This window comes from Chamaea fasciata, unplaced genomic scaffold (genome assembly GCF_029207755.1).
Source record: "Chamaea fasciata isolate MVZ Bird 193981 ecotype frontalis unplaced genomic scaffold, bChaFas1.0.hap1 SCAF_21, whole genome shotgun sequence".
Lineage (NCBI taxonomy): Eukaryota > Metazoa > Chordata > Aves > Passeriformes > Sylviidae > Chamaea > Chamaea fasciata.
This window is the reverse complement of record NW_027094106.1, coordinates 2,760,364-2,783,760: the sequence shown is the minus strand read 5'-3', so window position 1 is coordinate 2,783,760 and position 23,397 is coordinate 2,760,364. Positions and strand designations below refer to the sequence as shown.

General features: G+C 43.0%; 1 protein-coding gene across 1 annotated transcript in view; it reads right to left on the bottom strand.

The window, feature by feature from the left end:
* Positions 1-22,115, bottom strand: part of CASTOR2 (cytosolic arginine sensor for mTORC1 subunit 2) — a 118,381-nt gene extending 96,266 nt beyond the window's left edge. The window contains exon 1 of the mRNA XM_066202059.1: positions 21,675-22,115. Coding sequence (XP_066058156.1) covers positions 21,675-21,787 — 113 coding nt within the window. The 5' untranslated portion in view covers positions 21,788-22,115. The remainder of the gene's footprint in view (positions 1-21,674) is intronic.
* Between the last annotated feature and the right edge of the window lie 1,282 nt (positions 22,116-23,397).

The window sequence follows — 23,397 nt, the reverse complement described above, 5'->3', positions numbered from 1 at the left end:
GGGCTCCAAACCACAACCATGCAGTGACTCCCAGGACAGTTTGATAGACGGTATTGTTGTTATCATCATCATCATTTTGGGGGGACAGACCCAGCCCTAGTGCATCAGTCTCAGAGAACTCAGCACTGGGGTGGGACATGGGCACTAGCAGGTACATCCCTTGGTGAAGTTCCATGAGGACCAGGAGTCACTAGCACTGGTGGCAGCTCCAGCCCACTGCTTCAAATGCAGACAGGTGATAGAAAAACTGTCAAGCTGGAGAGACACCAACAAATTGATATGCATAATTAAAGGTACAGGCATGTAGCTCCCAACAAACTAGAAGCTTCTGACCATGGGCTACCTGTGATCTTTGCACCATTGCCCCTCCAGTTCCTGGAACTGACTTGCTGTGGGAGACAGGATATTTTCATTCACTGAGGAGAGAGGAAAGGAGAATGTTGTCCCAGTCCGAGAGGCATACAAGGTAATAGTTCTGCTCTTCTGTCTCTTATTTTAACTAAATAATTTATTCAGCAAGGCATGCCTACTTTTAAGCCTTATTTGTCAAGTATCTGTGAGCTCTGGGGCAATCCTGTCCCTTCACAGGCAAGAGCACTACACTAAAACACTACCTACCTAAAAAATCCCCTACCAGGCTCTGTGTTTTCGGAACTATGTTTACAAAGAGATCAGTCTTTCTGTAATATTACCAAAAATTCGACTGCCACAAAAATCAAGTTGTGTTTTCTTCAAGCTGATCTCCCCTCAAAAGCCTACTAACGGATTTCTGCCGACAGCTCTATAGATTAATCCACCTCTGTCCCTGCAACAGGCAAATAAAGCCTTACACAAATCAGCAGAGCAAGATGCTGCACTCAGCAGATACCAGAACCACACATGCTACAAAATAGAGCACAGCCAAATGTAAAGGCAAGGAGGTTGCAGATTAAAGTACCTTTCTGTTATGCCCTTTTATCTTACAAGGTACTCCTGAAATTAACTCCTAGCCCAGAATGTTTTTTACACCATTTCATTTTCAGATTGCAGCTCAGATTATTTTGAAGCAAAAGTACCACAGAAAAATGAGCACTGCCATTCACCTTTGGGAAAGGGCAGAAAATTAATTTAAGGTCAATAAAGGCAGAGGTCTCTGTAGGTATTAATTTCCATCTCGCAGAATTTATCGGCAGTCCTAGAATTCCTCAATTTCTAGCTATGCCAGTAGCGTAAAGAGAGAAAAGCAGCAGCACTTATCCTGGCACACAAAGCAATTGAGCAAGGTCCACGCTACATTGACCCTGCCATCTGGACAGTGCAGAGGCATTTCCAGCATTAGCCTGTATAATCATGTAAAACTGTATTCTGATGAGAGAGGCGAAAAATCCTGTGCTCCAGAGATCCAGCTGATAACAGCAATCAATCAATCAATCTCCCTGTATGGATGCAAGATCACACAAATCACAGAGTGATGCCCACGTCACTGCTTCATAAACATGAACAAATTATCACATTTTCTTGCACATTTTTTAATTCACCGGTTCTCTGGAGTACAAGAAAAGGAGAAGTTAAGAAGCTGATCCTCTGCCCCCAGTGAAAAACAGAAAGGACTTTGTTGGGGGCTGCTGTACGTGCAGGATTAGGCCTGAATGATTTGCCAAAGGCTTTACAACAAATTGCTTGCTGAGCTAAGAATAGAAGCTGGGAATCCTGGTTCCTGGTGCTGTAGTCGCTACACAACCCCTGCCTTCTCCCAGAGAGGGCACTCGGGCACACAACTGCACTTGGATGCAGCAAGAGGACACAGTGCCCTTGCGAGGCTTCACTCAGCAATCTTCCCCCAGCTAAAATGCAAGAGCCCTGTGCTGGAAACTATTAAACAGCTGTAGCTCCAGCTCCTGCTTCAGCATTACACACCAGTGTTATCAGCCTCTTTCCTTATGCCAGGAATGCTGCAGGAATTTTCCTTCTGCAGACTAAAGAGAAAAAAGAATGAAAAAGATGACTGTCTGTGTCTGTGTGTGTGAAAGAACAGGAGGGAGAGAGAAAGAGAGACGATTAAAGGCTTTGTCATTATATAGTTTAACCTTCTGAAAACAGATTTAGTAATCCTGTATCAAGACTGTGACTTTGGTCTAAGTTTTATCATGGCATTGATCTTGCCCAGAGTCCTACCACCTGTATTGCAAGTTCCCAGCCTGCATTCCAGCTCCTTGCACAGTCTCTGCCCCAAGAAGCCTGCTCAGCTACATCTGACAACTTCAGTGCTTCAGCAGCGAAGGCTTTAGCCAGCTGAGCACTTCTTCAAAACACCACATTTTGAGAAGAACCAAATACCTCAAAGGCCTGAGATATAAAAGATAAAGGACTCAAAAAGGGATTCCCTCAACAACAAAAATATATTCAACCATCTCCCACACACCCTGACATAACAAGGCTCTACAGGGCTTGAGGGAGCCAGTAGAACAGTTTTGTTATGTTGAAACAAGTACAAGACAAGGAATGAGTGGCAACAGATTGAGGAACCATCAGTACAGAATCTGCAGCCTCTTTCAAAAGGGAGTGAGCTACAGACAAACAGTCAGCGAAGGAACCAGAACTGTAATCTGAAAATGAGCAAATACAATCCCCAAAACCCCAAGCACTTTTTTTTATTTAAGGACCAACTACTCAGACCAAGAAAACCTGGTTCATTTTGAAGGAAAATGACCAAGAGACATTATGGGATTTTGAGAAAGCCAGCAATGAACCAGTTAACTGGAATGTCAGATAATTCCTCTGAAGCCAGTCTCCCACAAAGACACTCCCCAATTTTGGATGCAGGCATTACATTCACTAATTTGGTGCCATGTCACTATATGAGACTGATTTTCTATAATGCACCAAGAAGGAAACAGGCTCCCAGCCAGTAACCTGCAGACTGGGGAGGCTAGAATCATTTCAGGAGGAGGCTCTGTGTGGCCATACAAACGCATGGGTAAAAATACCAAAGGTAACATTACAGAGCCTGTTGCTTCAAATCTGTCAAAATGCAAGCCTGGGCTGAAGTTTACTACTGGTTTAATAGCAATGTTAGACATAGTGAAGGTATGAAAGGCCAAGGTGAAGCAGTTTTGACAGATTTCCTGGGAAGCTCCAGTGCCAGGGCACTCACTCTGTGGGGAAAGGTGTTACCTTCATGGGAATCAACTCATACGAAGTCAAAGTAATAATTTTGTGCTGAGGTGAATAAATGGCAGGGGAGGGAGGGGAAGGGAATCTTTTAGATTAAATCATAGGCAAACTTTCACCACATACACAACAGTATGCCAAGGTTTCCAAGCAAATCACGGCTGACCTGTCCAAAGAAAAGCTGAAGTGCAATTTACTGGATCTCAGTAAAATAAGCTTCAATTTTGACTGAGGCTGCAAAAAGCAAAGCTACAACTGCTGTGGAGTTTCAGTTGGTGCGTAAGGCTTCATTCTAGAGCTGTGTGAACAGTGGGCAGAAACCTCTACTTGAAGAACTGAACATAAGTGTACTGAAAAAAGCAAGTAGCACTTGAATCTATCAACAGACAGGTACAAAGTCTGTCATTTCTAAATACATTAATGTCAGTGTGGCCACTGCTTGCAACTGACTAAAGACTTCTCCTGCTATATGGGCTTAGCTGGCTCACTGTCTATAAAAAAACATCTAGTATTGGGCTATGCTCCTGTTAACTTCTTCCTCAACTGAGAGTATTCCCTGAATTACAATGAGCCTGTATCACTGCCAGCTGTGATACGACCATACAGGTACCTGGAAAAAGGACAAAATGAGGCTCCAAAATGAGCCAAGATCCAATCATTTAATCTTTATCAAATCCTTGCCTCCAAAATGAGGCAAACATTTGGTGAAGATAAAATGACGGGATGATTTTCCCACAATTATTTGAGCAGTTGCAAAGTTCAGACTTTCCTGCTCTAAACAACAGCATGAAGAGGTCAACCCTATTGCCACCTATACCAAAGGAATCAATCTCTTCACCTGGGCTTAAACAGATGTCTAGAGAAGATGTTTCCTTCAATTAAAAAACACCCCAAACAACAAAACAAAAACAAAAACCAAAAAACAAGAAAAGAAAGACTCAGCCCAAACCCAAAATTTACATGCAGGTTTTTTTAGACCCTTGCACCCTTTCTGCCCTGCATGGCAGTCCACTATTGCTGAGCAGTCTGAGAGCTGCTCAAAGGCATCACTTCTGTGTGAGGCATCACAGCTTCTTCCTGAGCAGCACAGGCAGCTGTAAACAAAATATCAATGGAAAAGCTTACTGTGGGTGCAGATCCATGGCTTAAGTGGAGTAAAAAATTCTCTCTGGCCAGACTCCCAGGGCAAAGGAAGTCCTGTGCCAGTTACACTCTTAACCAGCATTTTCATGTCCAAGGAGCAAAATAATTTCTTCTTAAATCTCTCCATCAAGAGCCTGGTGAATAGCTGTTCTTTGAAATGATGGCACAGAGCCACAATGGATTCTTTTCTTCATCAAACCAGCACTGAACAGAATCTCACAGCTACAGAGGCAGCAACAGAAGAGGAAGAGGTAACAGAGCAAGGCTTAGGCAACCATCAAACCAAGTACCAGCATCTTCCCACTCACTTCACAAAAAAACAATGGCTTCAAATCATGGTGGAGCTGCCCTGCAAAAATACAGGAGCACTGTAAGCATCAGTTAGCCAAGAGAACAAAGGAACGGGAGAGCCTTGGTAAAAAAAAAGTTAAAGTGACAGAAACCATACATATGAGTCTGGAATGAACCATCAGTAATCCTGTCACTTGCTGATTTTCCCAGGCTGAGAAACCACCAACAAAATGCCATGTTGCTTCCAGTCTGCTCATCCAGATCCAAATAGGATGTTTTGTACTCTTTGTACAGGACTTCCAGTATTCACACATTTCACTGCAGATAATCAAGACCTGGTATTAATATACCATGAATTATCCAAGGATCCCAATGCATGGTACACCAAGCAAAAAAAAGGGTATTTTCCCAGAAACCTCAAGTGTACTGATGTCCAATTTGCATGAACAGGGTTTTACACAAACATTCCCTCTAACGTGAATAGTCCTGCCTGGGCTCTAGGTCACCAACATCAACACAGAGAAACTTGTTGACTTTGCTATGCAGAGAACTGGGTTATCAAGGCATCCCAAGCAGATTTGGAACAAAATCATTGCCTTGAGTATTGACATTTCCACTCTTGTATCTGTAGACAGGGCAAAGAAAAAAATACTTCTTGCAAGAGAAAGCTCTGGTCAAGCATAACTACCAAGCCAGACACATTTCCAAACACAGAGCAACGTAAATCACTGCATAGCCATTGTGTTGTATTAAAGAACAGGTTGGCATTGTTTATAGGAGGTTTTAGGCTTTCCAATTCAATTCTATTCAATTCTATTTTTTCACCTGGCAATGCTTTTCAACTTGGTACAGTGCAAAATACAGTGAACTGGTACAACCTTGGAGTTTGGGCTGAATGCCATTTGCTGGCCCTACAGCAAAAGAAGCCAATAAAACAGGACTGACTTGCAACCCGAACAATAGTTTTCAAAGAAAGATGGTAAACTCCTGGAGAAGTGGGAGATATTCCCATGGAAAAGAGAAAGCCACACCTGTAAGCTCCAGGTATTTCCTTATTACGGAACTTACCCTGGGGACATGACATACCTAACTCAGCATTTTTTTCACTTCTTGCTGCCAAAAGTAGGTGATGTATTTGAAGTATATGCAAAGGTTAGTCTCTACAGAGATCACCATTTTGTACCAACCTGATCGTTTCTGTTCATTAACAAAGGCTGGATCTACATTTTTCAAGATGATATACAAAGACCTATATAATTTGAGCCAGACTATTACCATAAGTGACAAGAATAGGTGTGTTTTCTCATATGGTTCAGAGATATCACAGTTAGACAGCATCTTCTCAAAACATGAAAGATGACACTTCATCAAACATAGATGTGCCAGGCAATAAATCTTGGAGGAGAAAGGTACTTATTTTAATTCTAGTCATCACTGATCAAGAGATACAATTGCCTTTCCAAGACAGACACAGGAGAGATAAAAACAAAGCAAACAATTAAATAAAACCACAAAAATGCTCAGGGTTTCATTTAAATCCTGGCGTACTTGTTCTGGTCTAATAAAAACAGCCAACCCCACAGTCTGCACAATTCCCGAGATCAGGAGATACTGTGCCACGGCTGCCTGCACTATTCAGAGCAGCGAGGAGGCCTGTTCCAGTTGGGCACACACATCTCCTTCCCCCTCTCCTTTTAACAGACTCATCATTTCAGTCCTAAGCATGGAACAGGTTGGAGATCTGTTCACGTGACTTGCATGTCTGTGCACTCCTGACCACAGAAAGGTGTCCCAACAGGGTTTGATAATTTGCACCATTTTAGGATCTTTCATATCAATGTCTGCAAATGAAGCTGCGGCCACTCCTCCTTCAGAAGAAATGCTCCAAGGCTCTTCCAGTGCTGGCAGCTCAGAACTCACAAATAACCCTTCAGTAAGAAGGCAGAACACATTCAGCATGATAGAAGGCCTACTGGGATCAGGACTCAAACCAGCTTGCTTCTCCTTCCTCTACAGCTTCCTGCATGGCTCTGAGTAAATCACACTACCCTCCTGTGCCTAAATTCTACATTTGTCTAAGAGGGATAATCACTCTTCACTACTGAAGAGGGGCATTCTCAGGCTACACTTACTAGTGATTGACAGGAACTCAGGTACTACAGACAAGCATCATTAAAAAAATCACCCCTCTGCCACAAATGCTTTATGAAAAACAAATGTTCCTTAAAAAGCAGGTTTCAGGTTCAGTTCCCTAGTAGTTATCACAAAAACCCCACAATTTAACATAAACTCTATCTCTCTAAAAATATCCCAACACAATTTGACAATGTCCTTTCAACCAGACATTAAAAAAAAAAAAACCTACAGGCACAATTACATATGACAAAGATAATGACAAAACAAGAAAAGAAAAAAGGTAGGCAATATTGTTCCTTCTAGCTTAGAAAAAAAAAATTATAGTGCACTCAGTTTGCTGGTTTAATAGGTGATGTGATGGGTCCTTAGTGCATCTTGGGATAATTTAAGAACAGAATGATTAGCTGTGTATGATGACAGTGATCACTGGCTGGTTCCTGGAGAGCTGATAAGTTATTAAGCTAAACAATGGATTGCTATTATGAGCAAGTCAGTGCACTAACTGTAATTTCCTTGAAAGCTGAGTGGTGCATGATTATACTTGTCCACTCCGACTGCCTGCTGGCAGCTCCGTATTCTGCTATTGTTCTGAACTGTAGAGTCTTCCCAGAGCCCAAGATACAGCCACAGAAAAATGTATTCTTCATATTCAGGCTTCATTGTGGCAGCTGTCGTCTGAAGAATAGTGGAAAAGAAACATTCTCTATCCTGAAGCATAACTATTAGGGCTCCTAAAAACATGTGGTTTCATTTGTCAGCAGGAGCTACCTCTGCTTTCTAACCGAGGCAATTTCCATTTCAAGAGAACTCTGACTCTGGAATTACACATGTATACAGCTACAGACATATTGTACACGTGTTCATTTATATGTGTGTTTATGTGCATTTAAAAGCCACACATACATATGAGTACATTCCTGGTGGTTTTCTTTGTGACTTTCAGGAAAACTGCTGTTACTACTGGAAGCTCATCCAGACATCTTCCAATTCACATTGCCCTCTCAAGGTACAAGGAAAGACAACACAGCCATTAATGAGACTACCAAAACTAGGAAAAAAAACCCCAAAACAAACAAACCACAAAGGAAAGCAACAGCTGAATTACAGGGACTTCAAAGTGGCTAATACACACATGGACTGAAAACACGGCCTTCATCTGTCCTACTAAAAAGTGGTAGTCCTAGTGGTGAAAACTATGCAGGATCAGGAAAACAAGAGCGAGGCCCTGCTGCAGCCCTGCTGAATGAGATGGGTAAGGCACTCACCTTCTTATGGGCCTCAGTTTCTTCCTCTGCAAAACAAGGCAGCAGCCTCTGCCCAGCTCCCAGAGGCACAGCCAGCACACGCTGTACTGGGTGACGCTGGGACTGCAGGGACCACTGCTGAGGCACACAGAGGCCAGAAGCTGATGGAGATTTGGAATGAAGCCAGTCCACAGCCCACCTGGCTATGAGAAAAGGACAGAGATCCCCATTTTTGATCCCCTACACTAATTCTCAGAAATATATCATCGCTCTTGCCTGCATGAGCAGCCACACTAAGCCTTTCCTTCCCTTTGGTGCGTTTTTCCTTTATTCCTGTCCTGAATGTTACCAGCTAGTCTGAGCAGGAGGCAAAAATTTTAAAGCCCTTAAGTGTCTCCTCCTCGAGCAGCAACAGCCATTTTGGAGTCCAATCCCTGTTGGCTTCCAGTGAGCTTTGGGGTGTCCAAGTGCTTGTTTTTTTTAATGAGACTTAGGTGATTCTGAAAGTATTATCACGTACCTCAGATTGACTTGATATAAAGTGAACATTAAGTGGGAAGAAAACCTGACAATGAGAAGATTTGACAAGTGCTTAAAAGATAGGTCCTAGTTAATTTTAAACTTTGTTTTAAGTAAGGCTCTTTTAATGAAATTCTATCATTGTCCTTATTTGCTGTGCTGATCCTGCAAGGAATATATAATCAGGAGTATGTTTTAATAGGCCAAGGAAAAAGTATGAGTACCAGTCTATTTTAAATCCAGGAATTGTTCCTGCAACTGAACTTTTTCAAACCCAAGTGAAAGAGAAAAACGATTACTGTAAAAACACAACGTGAGAAAATGTTCAAGTTGGGATACTAGTAACACATAGAAAAAGCCTCCCCTATAGCTTTGAAGAAAGGTTAACACCATTGCTAGTCATACACCTTATGCCTATATAAATAAATAGCTTTTCTCCCTTCAACAAGATCTAATCTAATTCATTCTCCTGGGTAAAGAAAGGTTACAAGTCAATCATTTCCACTCCAACTCTGAATTAACCAGCCCATTGCCACATTACTCCAACTGTGAGTCTGTACCATAAATGTAAACAAAATGAGGTGGCTTCAAAGTGTAGGGGTGTCAAGTGTCTTTGTCATCCAGCTGCTGCTTTCTTTCGTGATTTTTTTTTTGTTGTTGTTGTTCCTAGTTTAGGTAGGCTCATTAACGTCTGATGTTTGTTTTGTTATCTCCTGAACTTGGAACACACACAACAAGTTAACAGCAACTTCCAAAACACTGGAGATGGAAACTGTTGAATGAGGGACAGGAATTTCATCAACTGCTTTGCTATGATGCTCCAAGTACACCCTAAGTCATCCAGCCAACAAAGACTGCACCTAAAGACAACTCCATTAACTGTTCTGTGTAGTGTGGCCATCCACACATCCCTAAGAAAAGCACATGGTTATGGCAATAGGAAATCTCAAAAAGAGATAAACGGCAATAACTTGCCATGGAATGCTACCAAAAATGGTTTAACAGCCAATTATGCACCAGTTAAAAGCCTCGATGCTACACTATAAACAGAAGAAAATTAATTTCAAACGTATGCTCATGTACATCTCAGAAGGACGCAAATTTTACACGAAGCATATCATTTATACATGTACATATTATTTAGCATTTCTGACTTTGTTCCTCTTTTTTTCCCCTCCACCAGTATTGTTGTGTCATTATCACCCTTATAATGACATACCCATTCACAATACACTGCTTTCCAAGATCATTAAAAGCCAATAGGTAACCATATTGTTTCGGGACTATTTCATATTTAAATCACTGCTTGAGATTACAATTCAACCACCATCTGAACGAACAAAGCTATTCAAATGGCTACAGAACACATTAATTTACATTTACATTAATCATTCCGGCCTGATTTCACAGTCCTGTGCAAACAAAAAGTATTTCTGGCCTGTCACAGCACAAGAGCTACCAGGGGATAGCTCAGCAATTCCATGCAAACCCTTGCCTTATAAACTTACCCTTCCTCAGACATGAGACTTTCCCTACACAGAGACACAGAGCACTTGTCCTGGGATCAAATCTCAGCAAACCCTGGAATACAGCACTGGGATGGGAAATGGGATAAAGCATAAAGCCAACAGCACGACTGTATGTACAGGAATTATAAGAACCACTCAGAAGTGCTTGGAGTAACTTGATACCAATAGGAAGGCTACAGAGAAAACACTTCCCTACAGTGAGGCTCCATCACATGACCACTCCTACAGTGGAATTTCAGAAACTGCACAATAACCATAGCACAACATTCACTGCAGGGCATGCACCACACAATACTGCACATTTAAGTCAAACTAAGTCACATTTGGACTTCATTTCATCTCATATTTTTCCTTACTGAGGTCAAGGACACGAATGAAACTTCTGTGTAGAGGGCTTGGGTAGAAGTAGCTTCATTAGTCTTGTGCATCCATCCAACATCATTACCAATTATAATTAAGTTGTCTGCACCAGCACAGAAGTGAGTACATGCCCTCTCCCAAGGCAAGCTTTGCTCTTAACAAGCTATGGAATTTTTTGGCATCTAGTTTGTTTCAGGTAGTTTTTCACAGTTTAAAGGTAATATGCAGTTTCACCTGAAATGTTCACAAAGTAGCACAAAGGACCAATGAACTACTGCAGTAAATAGTCTCTCATTCATACCAACAGTCCTCTCCATAACCAAGAGGTTGCACAGTTTCACTTTAAAGTTCAAAAAACACTTTGTTGTGCTGAGATGTGACATTAAATCACACATCATAACGCTATGGGGAAAGTAATGCCAAATGGAGCAAAGCATTACAATGTCAATGAGGTCAACAACATGTTAACACAGCAGAGAGCAAAGCTCCATGCATGGCCTTAAGCACGAGATCCCAATGGACAAAATCCTGAGCAAGCTGCTTGAGAAGCCTCTGCCTTGAGCTGGGGGGTTGGGCTACTTGATCTTCAGAGATCCTTCTTGACCTCGCCGGTTCTGTGATGATTTGCTGTTTTCGAAGTTTGTGACAATGTTCCAGGCTTGGACTGAAAACTGCACAAGAAGTTTGAGGCTCCACTACTGCATTAACCATTAGTCCCACCCACAAGAGGCTCCTGGGCAGCCATGAACCATCCATGCCCCCATCCACGCCCATTCACAAAGCCAGCTCTGACCTTTATCACTTCTCTTCATCTTTCTCCCCATTAAACCATAAAGCCTGCTCTTGGTCAAGCCAAATTCTTGCCTACTTTTCTGTGTTTAGCCAACATCAAACTGGGGTAGCAAAGTAGTTTCTGGCAGTCATCAAAATACTGATACACTGAATGCCAGGAATACTGACAAGAAAACAATCATTGAAAAAGAAAATCTGTGCTAAAAATGCTCTGTTCCTTAGGAATCCAGTCATCCTGCACATCTGTACCCACTGTTACCTTGTCTGCAATGCAGGTAACTACATCCATTTTATTTTCCATAATGAAGTATTGATTTTGTTTGCAAAAAAATTGCTATAACTGCTCTCCATTGCTGGCATTTTACCGGAAGAAAAATCTCTTAACAAACATAATCTGTGTCAAATTGTGACCACTTAATTTGTGAGATGGAACGATTGCAAAGCACACAGTCCCACCACTCACAGCAGAAAACCACTCACTAACTAGACTTACCTGCAGTAAGCTCAAGGGAGACTGAGCCACAAGTATATGGGTTTCACACCTCTCTGGGTCAGTAGATGCAAACAAATAACACATAATAAAACTCTGCTTGGTTTACAGAAATGCCAAATGGGTTATAACATGCAACTCACAACGCATCATCTCAGTATATCATAAATTGCCTGAAATCTATCTCCACAGCAGTGGAAGGCCAATTCTAACACCACCCTTCTGCAACCAAATAGTTTGAATATGAAAACAATTAAGAGCACAATTTATTTTAACACTAGCTCATCTGATATAAAGATACCTGAAATCCAAAAATTTTTTGCAGTGACAATATTATCTTAGGTAAAAGTGAGAAAATTTGAACAACATTTATTAAAATATGTTTGCTGCTCCAAACTCCAAAGCAAACTAAGTCAGCTGAGGAGAAATCACTGACAAAGCCACTGTAACCAGTCCACTTATGCAAATACAACAGATTTTGACGGCATATTATCTTCCACAAGATGGGTGAATATTTTCCTCATTTCAAATCACTCTGTTTAGTTCAAAATGATCACTAGTAAGGTCCAGGTTGGGAAACAAATTAGGAACTGAAAAGGCAAGTAAACTTGGTTTCCTTCTTCCAGTCTGCAAATAAGAAGTAGATGTGGAAGGCTGAGACATCCCAGCTCCAATGTCTTGCCAAGCACAGTCTCAAGTCACCACTGCCTTCATTTGTTTAGCACAGGTCATGTTACACTGCTTAGTTATAAACACAAAATAAGCTGAGATTTTTTTTTCTTCCTAAATACTTATCACATTTAATACTGTGTATAAGTTTAAAAACAGCAAATGAAAATGTCTGCAAACATTTTCAACTAGATTTCTACCCAAAAGCAGCTTGAAAAAGATCACAACTGGAAGACTAATCACCTGGTAAGTCATCCATCATTTTCAAAAAAGCACAAAAATAAAGACTAAGTAAATCTATGTAAATGTATACAGTTGCTTAGATGCATGCAGAGTATATCCTTCTTAGTATTAAGAGCTGCCTTTTTTTCTTCCTGCCAAGACTACATTTATTTGCAATTGAGTGCCTTAAAGGTTATCAAGGGAAAAGAGTCAATCTTCCTTTAGGAAAAGAAATAAAAGCTACAAATGTTAGGCAAGATTAACATGGGCCATTTCAGTCAAGGTCTGACTTATCAACTTCCACCAACTCACCCTCTAAAAACACGTGTGGCATAAGAAAGGGCTGAATACTGATCTTTTAACCACAGAATTAGGATAAATATTCAGATATTGCTAAAACCAGTGCATATCATTGCCCAGATTCTCTTCATGTAACATTCTTAAAAGCTCTGAACGGAAAAAGACAGGGAGAGCCACACATACATTTTTAACTGTTCCACCCATGTCAAAACTTGTAGATTTTCTCTTCTCAGGTTCAGAAATTCCACCAGTATCAACTTTTTAAATTCATCTATTTGAATTTAAGTAAAACTTCAAGGTTGCATTTTACTCCTAAACAGGCACACCTCATGCCATCCCCTATATTAAGAACACTAAAAGTTCACACAAAAAGATGATGAACTTCTCCTTTATAGTTACATCTCAGTAAAACATACATTCACACTCCTGAGAGGATTTGGTTCCTACATTATAAACAATTTGTATTGAAAAGTTTGCATCAAGGACAGCTTACCATCAATAACAGCCTACATCTCTCTACAATTACTGGCCAATAAGTAGCACAAATATCTTAAAAACATTTATTTCATCACGTTACCCGACATTAACTGGACCACAAAATTCCGAAAAAATCACTTTGCCTACCCAGGCATCCCCACAAAAGCGTACCTCAGAGGTTCCCAAAGGATTAGGGAATGGTTTTCTGCCACCAAGCAAACTTGCCACTTCTCTCTTCTACGTGCCAACTCTGTGCTAAACAGCAGCTCTGGTATCTACTGGGAGATCTGGTATCTCTGGTATTACTGCTGGGAACTTCCTACAGCAGGCTGCAGATCAGAAGTAGGCTTTTTATTTTAATCTTTAGTAAGCCACATTTAATAGACCAAAGTAAGGTTGTTATGGTTGGTGAGAAAGTTTAGGCGTTCACTGGATTTCCTTGGATGTGAAAATAAACCATTAATAACCAGTACATAATGTTTATTATATATCAGACCACAAAAATGAGATCAGATTCTTTGTTTCAATGGTCAGCACAGTAAAACTTTGTGCAGTACATCTGGGACTAACAAGGGCTTGTATAGTCATGAAACTGGACTTAATCAATCTTCATTTCTTTTGTGCCATAACAGAACATTTTTGCCTGTTGTTTTTTTTCTTAACAAATAAATCTTATTGACACAAAACTAAGCTGAGCTGAGGGTGGGGAGAAGAGATCTTTTTACTTTGAAATGATCACTGTGGCTTAGAGGCTTTGCTCTGCTGATTTTGAACTATAATGAATGGAGATATTTCCTCACATTCCTGTAGGATAATTCTTCTTTACCAGCCTTCAGTTACCAGCAGATCAGAGCTGGAGTTTACTCTTGAGCTGGCAGTAAACAAAAGAACAAATCTGTACTGTTTCTGCTGAGAAAGAAACTGTAGCCCTTGTCCAAATATATTAAAACCCTAACATGCAGGATGACTAAGAAGTTGTGCATTGGATAAATGAGGTGGTGTGCTAAACAATTAAAAAAAAATCAATGGAAAGACTTACATGTTTACAGATAACGACCAAGGCATTGTCTAAGAATTCAGCCATCAAATCGAGCCCAATTTAAGTTACAGTTTAGTGGAGGGGTAGACTTTGGATTCAAACTGTTGTGTAAATGAACAATTCAGCTGATACTTCGAGATGACAAATGCACAGTATTCATATTTTCCCTTAACAGACCTGCACTGGCTCGACTGCTGAAGCATAGCAGTACCAGCTTGCAGGAAGAACCATCTAACCGATAAAAGCCACATTTTTAATTTAAATACAGACTTTCACCTCAAATTAATAATAATAAAAAAAATCATCTGAGGGGATCTTTAATGAGTTACATGTTAAAAGATGAATATTTTTTTCCTATTTTCTGTTTCTCTGCTCAACATGAGTGGGCAGCATTGATGTTTCTTTTACACAACACAGGTGATGCCTCTCATCTATGTGACAGCTTTCCCAATGAACTGAGGCATGGGAAATAAGGATAAACAACTATCCCACTACAAACTACAGGCAAATATTTATTTATTTTAGAAGCACAATATCTAAATCAACATTTCTTCAGCACATAGTGCTGCCCGGCATTACACTCTGGGTTTGATCTAGTACTTCCATTCAACCTTTTGAATCTCATTTAGTTTCTAAGCACTCCTGTCAGTTTCTGACTTGGCATCAGCTTCAGCCTGATGGGACCACATGGTAGGTTGAGGACTGACTGCGCGACAGAACTGCCAGGCAAAGAAAGAGAAAATTGGGCAGTGCCCCACTGGTAAGCCATGTGCCAGAAGCAGAAAATAAAGGGAAAAAATAACTTTTGCAGATAAACAGTAAGAGACCATCGGGAAGGAAACCTGTTCCTTCCAAGGTTTAACATGTTTAAACACTGCAGAATGCTCCCATAGCCCAGCAGCAGCTGAAACACCCAGCAGCCTTGAATGTAAACTGATGACATCCACAATTAGAGCTTTTATACCTCCTCAGACCAAACAAGTAAATTCTGTTCTCTCCACCCACTCAGTTAGCTGATTCTCACTAGCTCTACTCATCCTGAACATCCACCAGCAAGTTCAGCACCATAAATGCCTACAGTGACACAAGCAGGGCAGCAGAGTACCCTGGGGAAGGGCAGGCAGGAGGCTTTAGCCATGAGATTTCCCATCACTCCAGCCTCCTGTGGTGTCTGGACATCACTACTCAGTCCTTCTGTAACAGATGGTCACCAAATCAGACTGAAAAAGAAGTCCCCAAACCTCAGATATCACACACATTTATAGACACCCAGAAAACAAAATAAAATAAAATATTCAAGGCATTTGGGAGTCTTTGCCACAATAAAAGAAAACATGATCAATATGTTTTAGATGAGTAGATACAATCTTACAACTGGCAAAAGCCTTTACTCAGTGGTCTTCCTAGGATGCACAGGATGGCAGAAGCCATGAGAGACCAAAAAAAATAGGTTTTAGTGATAGGAGTAACTTGCCTTTGCCAGATAATCATCCAGTGTTGCAGGCCGATCTGTTTCTCTTATAAGGGCATAAACAACATGTGTTTGTCTGAGTTCATACCAAAGGAAACAGATTGCTGATCTCAATGTCCTCAAATGATGCAGGGATACATTTTCAGCACTTGTTTGTCCTATTATATTCTGAAGTCCAAAATAGACCTTTTATTACAGTATCTCCAATTTCAGGACACATATACAGTAAACAAGTGATTGGGGAATGAGAAACACTTATATTAATAGCAACAGCACACTGTTCAGAAGTAGAGGTGTCAATTATTACTAAGCAAAATGGACAGATTACCAAAAATACCACCACAAACTTGAAGACAACAAACCTAGTTTTATTTTTTGCTCAAATCCCAAAGAAAATCCAACTTACTCTGTACATTTGATCACCATTCATTTCTTGCTACATATTTATTGGAATGAGTATTTTTAAGGACCTCTCCACTCTAAGAATACCTTCTCTCTGCAAGCATCCCATTGTAGAGGCTGTGTGACAAGCAGAATCAAACCCAAAGCAGAGCCCAGCATGGCCACACCATCCCATGCAGCTTCTCTGGGAAGCATTCCATTCACATGGACAGCCATCTGTACGTAGTGCCAAACCTGTAAACTTGCAAAGTGTCTGTAATTCTGTGTCAAGTCACCAATAAACAGAAACTGGAGCATTTTGAAAAAGAACCCAGAGTGACAGATGCTTTTGGAATGGCTGCCTTAAACACTTCAAGTGACCAAGGTCTCATCCCTTACACATGGAGGACTTACTCTTTACTCTTCAGCATTCAGAAATAATGACCATCTTCAAACCAACAAGTATCAGAAAACCCTCAGAGATTTAAAAATTTGTGATGCTAGACACATGACCTACAATTACTTTAACCACCCAGCCCTGTGAGCAAACTAACTGCTCAACTTCATTCTAGTTATAATTTAATAGCTTTACAATTTAAATAATACTTTTCTCCCTCAACTACTTCACAGCTTACCACCAAATCTTTATATCACGTACTGGAATAGACAGGAAAGATTATTTGTTAGCATTGAATCTAGATGTTCAGGGGTCTACTAAAGCATTACCCAGAAATTAGGCTAACTGCATTGCATAGACCCAGTGCTTGGAAGAATCCTGACCCCACTTTATTCTCCTGGACTCTCCATATATTTTTATATACTTTCAAAAGACAAGGGTAGGCTCACCTTCCTACTATCTATTGCATGCACTGGTGCTCAATGCATGCATTCTCCCAAACTGTCCTCCATTCAGATTTAACTCCTACGCACTAAAAGGAGTCACAAAACATGCTGAGTTGGAAGGGACCCATGAGGGTCATTGAGTCCAACTTGTGGCCCAGCACAGCACCATCCCTAAGAGTCACACCATGTGCCTGAACAGTGGCCAAATGCTCCTTGAGCTCTGTCAGCCTTGGTGCTGCAGCCACTGCCCTGGGGAGCCTGTTCAGTGCCCAGCCACTCCCTGGGGGAAGAACCTGTGTCTAACATCCAGCCTTAACCTCCCCTGACACAGCTTCAGGCCGTTCCCTCAGGTCCTGTCCCTGTCACACAGAGCAGAGATCAGTGTCTGCCCCTCCTCTTCCCCTCACCCGGAGTTGCAGACTGCAAGGAGTCTCCCCTCAGTCTCCTCTTCTCCAGCTGACCAGACCAAGTGCCCTCAGCAGCTCCTCTCACGGCTTCCCCTCAAGGCCCTTCCCTGTCCTCATGGCCTCCTTTGGACGCTCTCTAATGGTTTCGTATCTTTCTCATACTGCGGTGCCCAAATCTGCACCCAACACCCGAGGCGAGGCCGCCCCAGAGCAGAGGACAATCCCTCCCTGGCCCCACTGGCAATTCCGGCCCTGGTGCCCCCAGGACAGGGATGTCCCTCCTGGCTCCAGGGCACTGCTGGCTCAGATCCCACTGGTCCCCAACCAGGACCCCCAGGGCCCTTTGTGTGGTGCTGCTTTCCAGCATCTCCTTCCCCAGTCTGTACCCACATCCAGGGTTGCCCCAACCCAGGTGCAGAACCCAGCACTCTTCCTTGTTGGATGCAGTTATAAAATATTTTGCAACTAGAAAAAAAAAATCAAGACAGGAATGTAGCAAAACAGTATTTGTATCAAGTCCTCAAGCAGGTTACTTGTGGCACCTCTCCCAGTATCGTGAGACAGTTTAACCAAGGAAGCAGAGACACTTTGTTTTGGTGTGAGGGAAGCTGCTCATTTTGTACTCGGGGAGATGAAGGCTGGAGTTTTCAGATGATCAGAGTTCTCTGCATCAGAGAACTAGCATTTACAGAGGCACATACAAAAGAAAAATAATGGAATGGTGAAGCCACACACAGTTGTTATATTTACATGTATAAACACACTGCACAGCTTCTGAATAGGTGAGAATCCTTGGCACCAAGGAACATTCAAGTCAGACACAGAGACACAATATGCTGAGCTGGAAGGGACTCACAAGGATTATTATTAAGTCCAACTCCTAGGTGAATGGCTAGTACCAGGACTGAACCCCCAGCCCTGGCACTATGAGCACCATGCCCAACCAACACAATCAATAAAACACCCTAAGGGTGATGACAGCAAAAGCATTAGACACATGCAAATCTTCAGCACGCAACTAAAAAAGACATGGATCACTCCTCCACTGGGGTGCCTGGCAGAGCCTGCTAAAATCAGTAGGCCTGCACTGACAAAAGCAGAACACCAACAGCACAGTCCTCAGTGTAACTGCTTAGCAGTTCCACTATTATTTATTCCTAGATGACCTCTCTTTATGTAACTTTGCATAAAATACCTCATGCCTAACTTAAAGTTATGATTAATAGTATTTTTCTTTCGGCTCAGTTCAGCCCACTATTTTATTCACTACTTGTCTCACCTCTTCACCACATTAGCTGCTGCCTTGCTTCTGGCCATCAGAATAGTCTAAAAACTGCTGTTCTCTGTACAAGAAAATATTGCTATTGTAACTGAAGCTAAATTAAAACACTTGTGTCATGAACAAGGGCAAGAGTGTGAGAGAGTGGCAAAAGGCCAAATAAAGAGGGAGATTTGTTACTTTTCCTTCCCAAGAGGATTAAGAAAAATGTGAAAGATTTAAAGAAAATACATATTCCAGCCCTTTTCCCTGATGTATGACAACATGAAAGAGACCCTCCAAATCACTTCTCACAGGAGGCTGTGTAAAAACCCTCATTTCTTACATGACTAACATAAGAATACTGATGATGTCATTGTCACCCCTTTGGATCACATCTGTCCTACAAACCATTATTTCTGACTGGCAGCCTTGCAGCACCAGTAAAACTCTGCTTAAGGTCTCGCAGGGAAAAATGTAGGTGATGTAGTAACCGGTATCTTTGCTGTCTCATCAGAAGAGATCAGGGATGTGGACTACCTCCCTCTTTCATTCCCCTGAGGGGTTCTTTGCAGATGGGGTGTGTGGAGAGGAGATTTGTCTTGCACCCCTATAAAAAGTCGTTGACTTTTGGGCATATTCACTTTTTAAAGGAGGAGGAAAGATAAACAGAGGGGTCATAAATTTACAGTGTTACATCTCACAGAGACCCTCATCTTTCTTACACAAAAGATGTTCATCAGAGAATACCTGTGGGCCAGGGACCTTGTTTGCCCCAGGGCATGCAAAAGCACACGGGAGAAAGCGTTTCAGTGCTGTCAGTTGCCTCAAGAATGACACAAACAAGCTTCCCCTGCATCTCTACTGTCTGCAAAAATAACAAAATGAACAAAAGGGAAATAAAGAGAACTTCCCCATGCCAACAAATCACTCCACAAACATCTGTTGTTCCTGATCAGTGAGATTCCATGGAGGGTAAGGAAAGATTGATACTCAGGGTGTAGATGTTAAAGGACAACACAGCAACCAGAGACAATGCAAAACTGCCAGGTGCTGCACCCAAATGCCAGACAAGGTATCAAACCCCAAAGGGGTTCTCTTGCTGCCCTGACCCTTTCACAGCTCTCTAACATTGAAAATGTGAAGTGCAATGTGAAACAAAAAGACAACAGGACCATCCCTGAAGTTTTAAAAAAATAAAAAATACAAAAAAAATCCCAAATGAACAGAAAAAGCCCCATGAAACTCCAGTCTATGTATTAAGAGTGACAGACTAAAGACTTCATTGTTGACAGTAAGAGTGACATTTTAGGCATGGGAGAGGAAGCGACAAGACCTTCAAAAAATCAGCAACAACTTTCAATTACAATGAAACAACACATAAAAATAGAAGCTTATGACTGAGGACCCTTTAATGCCCTGTGGAGTATTCAGGGACAGCAGTAAACAAGGTGCTGATATACTTTACACTGCAAACAATGTCAGTGGCAAGCCAAACGGGACGAGCCCCAAATCAGAGTGAAATTTCAAGGCATGAAGTTAAGATAAAGGGCTGTAATCAAATTACACCACAAATGGGTCCATTCATCTGTAAGCATTTTAACAGAGAGCATTGAATTACAGTTTGAAATAAAACAAATTAATTTGCTTTCTATTTCTTAAATATCTATTCATTATTTTCCTACTGCCAAAGAAAATTTCCCACCTTAATACGAGAATGAATGTGGAGTGAAAACTGAAACACTAATTATCAGGCAGGAAAAACAAGAAGAGTTTGAATCGTGTTATTTACAGTCCCATTCCTCTTTCTGAATAGCGTGAAGTCAACAAACTAAGCGAAGACAGAAGAATCTGCAATTGCAATTCAAGTTGTTTTGTGCAAAAGGCCTAGCACCTTACATACATCCAGTAAACTGGCCACAGTATTTTCTTTCCTCTCCCTAAATAAACAAAACAAAAATAATAGTTCTCACAGCGCCTTCCACTACGTTTTTCTTTTTCCCGAAAACTATGACAATCCAACTGACTTAATACCACAATTTTTAAGTGCAAGGCATGCATTGCCCCTCGTCCTCCCCCAATCTGGCAGCACTGGAAAAGCACCTTTTAAACAAACCCGCGTCGGGAGGACCCGCTCTTCTTTTAAGTGCTGCAAGGAACAACAATCCAGGGGGGAAAAAAAAACCCCAAGAAAAACAAAACAAAAAAAAACCCCAAACAAACCCCAACAAAAAACAGAGAGAGCGAGAGAGGAAAAAAAACCAAACAAACAAACAACCCACCACTCCTCCTCCTCCCGGGGCTGCTGTCGTTGCCTTTGTTGTCCGGCGGGCGCCCCGAGCCTGCAGCCGGCCCGGCCGGGCCCCCCGGCCCCCACCTGTTCTCATTCATCCGCCGGCCGGGCAGCGGGAGGCAGGAGCCGCACCGGGGGCTGCCCCAAAGTGGACGGGGACACCCTGAACTCCAGCGCTGATCCTCAGCACCATCTCCCAGTCTTGGGATGGTGGGGTGCGCGTAGGGAAGACGCAGGTGTTCTCCTCAGCCTCCCCCCCAAAAAAACCCTGTCCTCTGGCGAGGAGGGCGGCCCCCCTCAGCCAGCAGCCTGACTTCTTGCAGGGAGGGTGCCATCACCCAGCGCCTTGGCAGGAAGGAGGGTGACCCCCACCCCAACCCTGCCCCCTTGCAAGGAGGGGTGTCCTCCATCCCAGGACCTGGCTTTATTTATATTTTTTCTCCCTCAAGGAGGAGAGCACCCATCAACCCAGCCCCTCTCCAAGGAGGCTGCCCTGCTCACTTGCGAGGCAGATCCCCCACCCCAGCCCCTCTGAGAGAAGGAGGGTGCCCTGGCAGCCCCCAGTCCCGCTGGGGCAAGCAGGGGACGCCCCCAGCACTCTGTCCCCTCGCCAGGAGCTCGCCCCCCCCAGCCCCGCGCTGCCCCATCCCCAGCACCTACCTCGTCTTAGAGGACAGGAAAGCAAGTTTGATTAATCCATAGGTAAACAACTGGATGCTCTCCTTGGCTATGCTGGCCACTCTGAGCCTGTGCTCTAGGATGTGCAGTTCCATCTTTTCCTCTTTCTCATTTGTAGTTCATCTATCCCTGGGGTTTATGTTGTGTTTTTGAATGGGGAGGGGGAGGGGGGGGGCTGTTATTGTCGGTGCCTTTTTTTTTTTTTTTTTTTTTTCCCCCCCCCTCTCTCCTTCCTTTCCCTCCCCGGTTCCGTCTGTCCCTTCGCGGCTCCGGGGGCGGCAGCAGGGGATGAAGGAGCGGAGGGTGCAAAAGTTGGAGCGGCGGGGGAAGGGGGGGGGGAGGCCGGCGGGGCGCGGAGCGGAGCAGCGGAGCCCGGAGCGCCGAGCAGCTGGTGCTCGCTGGAACAAACAACTTGCCACTCAAGCCCGGGCCGGCGCGCCTGCGCCGCGCCCCGCCGCATGCCGGGCCTTGGAGTCCGCGCCGCCCCTGAGGGCTCCCGCCCGCCCGCCCGCCCGCCCTCAGCGGCCGTGCCCACCCGACGCTCAGGCAAACCGCAGCGTTAAAACGCCTCTCCGCGCTGCTCAGCGCCCTGCTGGCTGGGGTCTTGTTGTGCTTTGTTTCATCTTTCCTTCCCAACCCCAAAAAGCCAGCGGGAAGGAGAACTTTGGAAGTTTTCGTTAAGATTGAGGTTTGTAATACCCGAGTCTTACCTTGTTCGTTCCTTTGGCGCGGCGGATGGGAAATCCTTGTCCGTTTCTGCGCGCGGCAAAAAATAATGTGGGAAAAAAACCCGTTCGCTTTGCATATAGGTGTTACAGAGGCAAAATCAGAGCTGTCAAGAACATAAAACCGGCCCTGTGTGTGTTGTAAGGGTGGACGGCTGGAAGGGTGAATGGCCTGTTTGTCCCCATCCTTGCCCCACTCGTCAGCACAAGGAGGCTGAAGGGAGGTGGGAAGGCATGGGCCTCCAAAGGGCACACCAGAAATGGGACAGCTCTGGCAGTGCCCTGAGGAGTGCCAGGACACCAACTCGGTGAGCAGCTGCTGCTCTCACTGCACCCACCATGCTGACCAGCACAGGAGCTAAATTCGGTCTCGGGGTATTCATAAAATAGGACTCAGGCAATAAAACTGATTCAGGCTCTGTACAGGGGTCCTTCTGACTTCAGGTCACACTGATTCTGCCATGAACACGCCACCAGCATCTAGTCACTATGGCCCTTTTCAGCAAAAGATTTCAAATAAGCTTTAGAAAGACTATAAAGAGAAACCTCTGATCTACGGAGGGAAACTGAGTCATGGGATGTGTCCAAGGGCCCAAGATGAGTGCTCAGCCAGCCAAGCCCCACTCCAAGTGACTCCTCTCCCCTACAGAGCAAGAAGAGTTTCTGCAGTTTTAAGTTAAGTTTTTTAGGGTCTGTCTTGTTGCAGAAACCCCTTGTCTGGAGACAAGCTTCCAGAACTAGGATTTCCAAGCCCGTTCTGTTCTGTTAATTCCCATGGGATGGCTGTATTTTTCCCCTGGACAAGTCGGTTCTTCCTCTGTCTGTGACTATACTCCTGAAAGGCTGTTTTAATTTTGTTATATCCAAAAAAGGAAAAACTTGCAATTAGAGGCATTCATGTTGATAGTTTGTCAAAATCATTTAGAGGAAATGCAACCAACAAAAAGTACCAAATCTCTACTTCGTTTTTAAAAAGACTT